This window comes from Capra hircus, chromosome 7, assembly GCF_001704415.2.
Source record: "Capra hircus breed San Clemente chromosome 7, ASM170441v1, whole genome shotgun sequence".
NCBI lineage: Eukaryota > Metazoa > Chordata > Mammalia > Artiodactyla > Bovidae > Capra > Capra hircus.
The window spans coordinates 99,698,779-99,707,688 of record NC_030814.1 but is presented as its reverse complement, the minus strand read 5'-3'; the positions used below and the strand labels follow the sequence as shown (position 1 = coordinate 99,707,688).

The 8,910-nt window shown below is 36.9% G+C and overlaps 1 protein-coding gene across 1 annotated transcript; it reads right to left on the bottom strand.

Annotated features, from left to right (window-relative positions):
* Positions 1,793–8,652, bottom strand: LOC102187473 (olfactory receptor 7A10-like). The gene is made up of 2 exons (XM_013976818.2): positions 8,575–8,652; positions 1,793–2,806 (listed from the first exon to the last, which is right to left on the bottom strand). Exons 1-2 carry the CDS (start codon positions 8,650–8,652, stop codon positions 1,793–1,795), a joined length of 1,092 nt encoding a protein of 363 aa, XP_013832272.2.

The window sequence follows — 8,910 nt, the reverse complement described above, 5'->3', positions numbered from 1 at the left end:
CCAGCATCAGGGTCTTTTCAAATGAGTCAGTTCTTCACATCAGGTGGCCAAAGTATTGGAGTTTCAGTTTCAGCATCAGTCCTTCCAATGAATATTCAGGACTGATTTCCTTTAGGATGGACTTGTTGGATCTCCTTGCAGTTCAAGGGACTCTCAAGAGTCTTCTCCAACACCACAGTTCAAAAGCATCAATTCTTCAGTGCTCAGCTTTCTTTATAGTTCAACTCTCACATCCATATATGACTACTGGAAAAACTATAGCTCTGACTAGATATACTTTTTGAAAGGTTGTTGCTGAACCACAAAAGATGCCAGGATTCTTGGCCTCTGGAGTAGAAGAATTCAATCTGGGCCTAGAGATGAGGCTTGATTGCTAAGAGCTTTTGTATAATAAAGTTTTATTAAAGTATAAAAGAGATAGAGAAAGCTTCTGACATAGACATCAGAAGGGGACAGAAAGAATACCCACTAGTTTTTTTATAGCTAGTTTTTTAAAAATATAAATTTATTTATTTTAATTGGAGGATAATTACTTTACAATATTGTATTGGTTTTGCCATACATCAACAGGAATCCACGACGGGTGTACACGTATTCCCCATCCTGAACCCCCCTCCTACCTCCTTCCCTGTACCATCCGTCTGGGTCATCCCAGTGGACCAGCCCCAAGCATCCTGTATCGTGCATCAAACCTGGACTGGTGATTCATTTCATATATGATATTATACATGTTTCAATGCCAGATAGCTAGTTTTTATATGCTGGATGTTATATAGTTACTAGCAGTCTGTTAATGAAAGAGGAATGCCTAAAAACTCAGAGAAGGCACCAGGCCCCTCACCCACAAGATGCATTTTGAGATAATCTTGGCACCAGGCTGGTCACCTTGGGCCATAAACTGATTCACTTGAATCTTGTAGAATGGCAGATTACCATACAAATAGTTCCATTTACATGGATAAGGAGAACAATATATGAGGATAACATACTGGTTTGTCAAGTCAGTTCTGCGCCTTTAGGGGAAACCTACTTGACATCAGAGTTTGGGGTAAATATATAGTACATTAACATAGCTTAAGACAAACATTTCCACAAGAAAAATGCATTGGTTAGCTCAAGATCTGAGAAAAGTTAAGTTTACGTGGAACCAGGTGTCATTATGGCAACATAGTATTTTAAGAGAAACCTCTTTTTAATTTGTATACAGAAGGGGAAATATATATATCACTAGTTTGTTTTCTGACACTTAAGAGAGAAATAAAAAAATGTCTGACACTTGCAACCTATTTCCTCCATTTTAAGACCCCTGGTCTTCCTGCCTGTTACCCTCTCACTTTGTTGGCAAAGTAATGTCTCTGCTTTTCAATATGCTGTCTAGGTTGGTCAGAGCTATTCTTCCAAGGAGCAAGTGTCTTTTGATTTCTTGGCTGCAATCACCATCTGCAGTGATTTTGGAGTCCAAGAAAGTAAAGTCTGTCACTGTTTCCATTGTTTCCCCATTTATTTGTCATGAAGTGATGGGACTGGATACCATGACTTTGGTTTTCTGAATGATGAGTTTTAAGCCAACTTTTTCATTTTCCTCTTTCACTTTCATCAAGAGGCTCTTTAGTGCTTCTTCATTTTCTGCTATAAGGCTTGATATTATATTTTTTATTTGAGAAAAATCCTTTTTAAAGAAATCCAAAGTTATATGATTTGAAATAGAAAATAATTTGGGAGAGCAGGAAAATGATAAGAGGCAAAACTGCTGAAATCATACATTCTGGCTCCAAGATTATGAACCCTGTACTCATATGGTGTTGTTCAACTCCAGGACACTTGCACCCTGTGTAGCTGCCATCCCCACATATCTTTTCATAGCCTTCTTTATGTCTTTATTTCTCAGACTGTATATGAAGGGGTTCAGCATGGGTGTGACCACTGTGTACATCAACGAGGCTGTTGCACTTGAGCGTGAGCTGTGGGTAACAGCAGAGCTTAGGTACACTCTTAAGCATGTACAATAGAATAAGGAGACAATTGAAAGGTGAGATGCACAGGTGGAAAATGCTTTATACTTCCCTTGAGATGATGAAATTCTGCAAATGGAAGACACTATCTTAGAGTATGAGTAAATGATACCAACCAGGGGACCACCACCCAGAAGTGGGGCTGCAAAATACATCACTATGTCATTAAGAAAGGTATCAGAGCAGGCTAGTTGAATTAACTGATTAAGTTCACAAAAATAATGAGGAATTTCTAAATGTGTATAGAAGGCAAGCTGCAAAACCATTAAGGTTTGTAAGAAGGAATGCAAGACACTGATGATCCAGGAGACCAGGAGCATAATGCCACAAAGCCATGGATTCATAATGACTGTGTAGTGCAGGGGGTGACAGATGGCCACAAAGCGGTCATAGGCCATCACTGTTACCAGAAAGTCATCCAACCCTACAAACAGTATGACAAAGTACATCTGAGTAATGCAGCTTTCATAGCTTATCAGCTTGCCGTGGTTCTGGATGTTCCACAGCATCTTTGGGATGGTGGTAGAGGTAACACAGATGTCTACAAAGGACAGGTTGGAGAGGAAGAAGTACATAGGTGTGTGGAGGTGGGAGTCAGAAATGGTGGCTAGGATGATAGCCAAATTTCCAAACACAGTGATCAGATACATGAAGAAGAAAATCATGAATGTGATGGGCTGCAATTCTTGTTCATTTGAAAATCCCAGAAGAAGAAATCCTGAAACTACTGTAAGATTTTCTTCTTCCGTTTGTTGAAGTTTAGTATAAGAAAGGAGAAAAATATCATTAGTTATCTTTATACAAATGGCTTTCACCCACAAAATTAAAATGGTTAGTTTATATTTTGCAGTAACAAAATTAATATCAATAGTTTTGTGTATGGACCTAATCCTCTGTGGGATTCCCTATTGCTATCCCTGATTAGGAAATTGTATTATATGTATGTTATCTGCAAAAAAAAAGACAATTTTACTTATTTTCCAAATCTTATGTGTTTTATTTCTTTTTTGATGTTGGTTTGTTTTTTTTTATGTCTTTATTTCTTTTTTCCCATTTTTTAAAGCTTTTTTGTCACCATGTTATGTTCCACCCTTAATGAGAAATTCTATCATTTACTTCTGGAATTCATATTGTTTGCTGACAATTTTCCCGTTCTTGTCTGGTCTTTGAGTGGAAGAAGATGAAAAGCAAAAATGCCCTAACATGCATAAAAGCATCACATATGATGCACCCACAGCTAACTTCATACTAAATGGTGAAAAAAAAAATAAAGTTTTACCTGTATGATCAGGAGCAAGACAAGGGTACTCTCTCTCACCACTCCTATTCCACATGGTTCTAGAAGTCCCTAGTCAGAGCATTAAAGCAAAAAAAAAAAAAAAGAAAGAAATAAAACACATAAGATTTGGAAAATAAGTAAAATTGTCTTTTTTTTTTTTTGCAGATGACTTACATATAATACAATCCTAAAAAAAAATCTGTGAAAAATGTTACAGCTAATTAAAAAATTCACTAAAATGCAGGATACAAAATTAACATATACAAATAAGTAGCAATTTTATATACTAACCACAAATTATCAAAAAGGAAATAAAGAAAGCAGTAGTATTTACAATAGCATTAAATACAACCAAATGCTTAGGAATAAGTTCAACCAACGAGGTAAAGTATCTCTATGCTGAAAATCACAAGACATTGTTGATAGGAATCGAAGAAGATACGAATAAATGGAAAATATCCCATGTTTTTAGATTCAAAAAAATATTATTCTTATAGTGTTTATATTAGTCAAAGCAAATCTACAGATTCAATGCAATCCCTGTCAATATTTCAATGGCATTTCTCACAGAAACAGATAAACAATCCTAAAATTCATAAGAAATCACAAAACCATAAATATCCAAAGTAATCTTGAGAAAGAAGGACAGAGCTAGAGTCATCACACTTTCTGCTTTCAAACATATACTACAAAGCTCCAGTCATCAAAACAGCAGGGTACTAGCAAAAAAACAGACATGTATAACTATGTAACAAAATTGGGATCCCATTAATAAAATGACACTTAGATGGTTAATTAATCTATGACAAAGAACACATTAATATAAAATAGGGAAAATATGGCCTCTTCTATAAGTAATACTGGAAAAATTGTCCAGCTACGTAAAGCAGAATGATATTGGACCACTACTTTATGGTAGTCAAAGAAATTCCTCCTAAATGAATTAAAGACATAAGTAGACCTGAAACCATTAAAATCCTAGAGGAAAACATATGGAAGTGATTTCTTAGCATAGTTCTTGGAAATATTTATTTTGGATTTGACATGTCAACAAAGTATCAAAATAAGAAATAACCAAGTGGCACTACATCAAACTAGACAGCATCTACAGGGAAAAAAAAAAAAAAAAAAAACCTAACAGCATGACCAAAAAAAAGATATGGAAGTGGAAAAAATATTTTCAAACAAGATATCTGAAAGGGAGTTAATATTCAAACTATAAAAGGAACTCATACAACCCAGCAGGGCTTCCCTGGTAGCTTAGTGATAAAGAATCTGCCTGCTAATGCAGGAGTCAGAGGAGACGTGGGTTTGATCCCTGGATCAAAAATATCTCCTGCAGGAGGAAATGACAACCCACTCCAGTATTCTTGCCTGGAAAACTCCATGGACAGAGGAACCTGGAGAGTTACAGTTCATGGTGTTGCAAAGAGTCAGACACAATGCAGACTATTGAGCATACAACCCAGTAGCAAAAAAAATTCAAATAAAAAATAGGGAAAGGATATTAGTAGATGTTTTCCAAAGAGATACTCAAATGGTCAACAGGTACATGAAAAGGCACACAACAATGCTGTTCTTTAGGGAACTTCAAGTCAAAACTGAATGAAATATTATCTATTCCTGTTATAATGGTGATTGTCAAAAATACTAGAGCTAAGAAGTGATCATAAGAATGTGGAGAAAAGTGAACTTTGTGCACTATTGGTGTTAATACAATTTGTGAAATCTGTGTAATTTGTGAAATAGCCATTATATAAAACAGAATGGAGTTTCATCGGAAATAATTAGAAAGAGACTGCAATTCAATAACTTCAGCTCTGGAAAGTGAAAGTGTTAGTCACTCAGTCATGTCCGACTTTTTGCAACCCCATGGATTATAGCCCACCAGGCTCTTCTGTCCATGGAATTCTCCTAGCAAGCATACTGGAGGCAGTTGCTATTTTCTTCTCCAGGGGATCTTCTTGCCACACTGGAAATAGGTACACAAGTGATTTATTAGCACTAAGGAGATAGAGGAAATTTCACTAATATTCTTGTTTAAAGCAATGATTTAAGACTGAAGAATGTTAAAGTGAAACCTCAAATATTTCAGCAATGAAAACAAAAAATTAAAATGCAATGGAGGGAGCATTCTATGGCTGATGGATTGATTTGATCACGAAAAGTTGTAAACACAGTGGCCCACAGACGCATTTATAATATGTAAAAGAGCTAAGCGGCAAGCAGTCAGTTTATGGGAAAACTTCAGTTCTTTGAAAGAACTCAGTGAAAAGCAGGAATGAAAATATTCCAACCCAGTATATCGAATCAAATGCCATATATATGTAACTTGCATCAAGAAAGTAAATGTCTAACAAATTCACATATATATTCAGCCTCACAAGATAATATATAGTTGCAGAATAAAGCTGGCTGTATACCTCTTTGACATATAAAATAATTCTTTTTCACATGGACACCCTGAGTGACAGAAGATATTCTGAAACATGTATCTCATGAAATGCTATTGTAAAGATTAATTTGCAGTCATTCCTTGGTCTTAATCTTCTTATCATATGGGTATATAGTCAAATAGGCACTATCTTAAAAATGAAAGGAAACTCCATACTTCCCTGAACATCTCTCCACAATTAATATTCTATCTGTTTACTCCTATTAATTAATAGGATCTTGGACATAAATTTCACTTTACTCAAAGTACATAACACCCCCCCATTTCCCCTTCTAACTGGATTTCTATCACTAAGATTTAATTGGTATCATTGACCCTCAAATTGCTGAGTTCAATGTTCATGTCTCTTTACAGCATCATAAAAATACATTGATCTATTAATCAAACAGCTTTTCAGGTGGCAAGCGGTAAAGAATCAGCCTGCCAATGAAGGAGCCATAGGAGACATGTTTCATCGCTGGGTTGGGAAGATCCCCTGGAGTAGGAAATGGCAACCCACTCCAGTATTCTTGCCTGGAAAATCTCATGGACAGAGGAGCCTGCGTCTCAGAGTCGGACATGACTGAGTGACTGAGTGCATACACAGTACACACACACACACACACACACACACACACACACACACACACACACATCAATCAAACAAGTGAACAACCGCAGTGATCTCTGGGCACTGGGCTAGACTGGATTGGCTTTCAGATGACCTCAGATAAGCAGTTAGCTTCCATATTATCTGATACCTTCTGTATCAGTTGGGTAGCAGAACTAACCTGGATGGAAACTCTCTGTGTGGAAGTCCTCCCTGGATGGTAGATGATGGAGACTGAACTCAGTCCCCACAAGTCAGCTGTTAAGGGTCAGGCATCCTTCCTTGATCCAGACTAAGGACAACAAAAGTGCTAACTGTGCCCCACCCAATCCAAGTTTGTACTCATGGGAAACTGCAGTGAGAAGGTGTTTACAGCTCTCTCTCTGCTCATTAGGTATACTTCCCTCCTTTACTACCAAATCCATGTAGGTGATTTCCCAGTGGGACACTCATCTAGAAAGCATGAAATTTTTTCTGCTCATTCTCTTCTCCTAGGAGACTAGGTTATGAGCCAGGTGATCACTCCTCCATTAACTCTTCTTCCTTCCAGAAGTCTAAACCTTAATGTCCTCATCAAAACCTGGAGTTAAAATTTTCTTAAAGCCTAAGACTGAAGATCCTGTACTGTTTAGGTTCCCTGGAATTTCACAGATTGATTTTTTATTGGGATAGTGTCCCTGAAACTCCACAAAATTATTATTCCCCTGTTTTAAAAACGGACAGATTGTAAAATTTAATATAAAACCTTGAGTAGTATACTCCTTGGCTTCCTGACATTTTGACCAAAGCAATTAGAAAACTCATAGTTATATCACAAGATAAAAGCTGTGGCTTAGCCCCTTATTATAAAGTATGCATTAATTACAAGAGAAACATTAAAATAGACATTCATCCAAAGAAGACATAAAGATAGTCATGAGACACATAAAAAGATGTTCAACATAGCTAATTATTAGACAAATGCAAATCAAATCTACAATAAGGTATCACCTCACACCAGTCAGTATGCCTATCATTTAAAAAAAATCTAAAAACTATAAATGCTGGAGAGGGTTTGGAGAAAAGGGAACCCTCTTACACTGTTGGTGTAAGAAATATAAATTGATACAGCCGCCACGGAAAATAGCATGGAGGTGTCTTTAAAAACTAAACATAAAACTACCATTTGATCCAGCAATCTCACTCCTAGGCATATATACAGAGAAAACCATAATTTGAAAAGATAAATGTGCTCCAATGTTCACTGCAGCACTATTTACAACAGCCAGAACATGGAAGCAACCTAAATGTCCATTGACAGAGGAATGAATAAAGAAAATGTGCTATGTATACACAGTGGAATATTACTGAGTCATGGAAAAGAATGAAATAATGGCATTTGCAGCAACATGGATAGAACTAGAGATTATCATACTGAGTGAAGTAAATCAGAAGAGAAACATCATATGGTATCACTTACATTGTACAAATGAACTTATTTATAAAACAGAAATAGAGTCACAAATGTAAAAAGCAAACTTATGGCTACCAGGGGGGAAAGGGAGGGGTAAATTGGGAGATTGAGTTGACACAGGCACACTGTTGATGTAGTTTAGTCGATGAGTCATGTCCAACTTTTTGGGACCCCATGGACTGTAGCCTGCAAGACTCCTCTGTCCAGGAGACTTTTTCCAGGCAAGAATACTGGAGTGGGTTTCCATTTCCTCCTCCAGGGGATCTTTCCAATCCAAGGGTTAAAACCATGTCTCTTGCATCTCCTGCATTGGCAGGCAGATTTTTTACCACTGCACCACCTGGGAAGCCCCAATGCTATTAATGGGAACGTAAATTGGTACAGCCACTATGTAGAGTAGTATGAAGATTCCTTAAAAAAAAAAATACTAAAAATAGAGCTACCGTATCATCCCACAATCCTACTCCTGCAGCATATATCTGGAGAAAACCATAATTTGAAAAGACGCATGTACTTTGATGGTCATAAACTAGTCAATGGTCACAAACCAGTCACAGGACATCAAACTCAGGAGAATATCGCCCAACTCTGAAAAGACTGTGAAAAAATACATCTGGATAATGCAGCCTGGATAGGTCATGACTTTCTTCCTTAATTACATATGACTCTAAACATTGGTTGAGGTGAAACAGATGTTGATAATGGTCAGCAAGAGATAAAGTACATGGGGGTATGGAAATAAGAATCTGATTTGATGATTGCAGTGACAAACAGTTTTATGCATACAGTGATCAGGTGCTTGGAGCGGAAAAGTCCCAATATGGCGGCTGCACTACTGGTGTCTCTGAAAATTCCAGAAGTCATTCTGAAATTCAGGTAACTTCTTCTGGTTCCATGTGGTACAAGTGACTGCCAATAAAATGTTTTAAAGATTAATATTCACACAAGCTCATGTTAGTAACCTCAAATAAGCACTGATATAATTTTAAAGCAGAGAAGTTTCCTTTTTAATCTAAATTTATTTAATTGGAGGCTAATTACTTTACAATATTGTATTGGTTTTGCCATACATCAACTTGAATCCACCACAGGTGTACACGTGTTCCTCATCCTGCAGCCCCC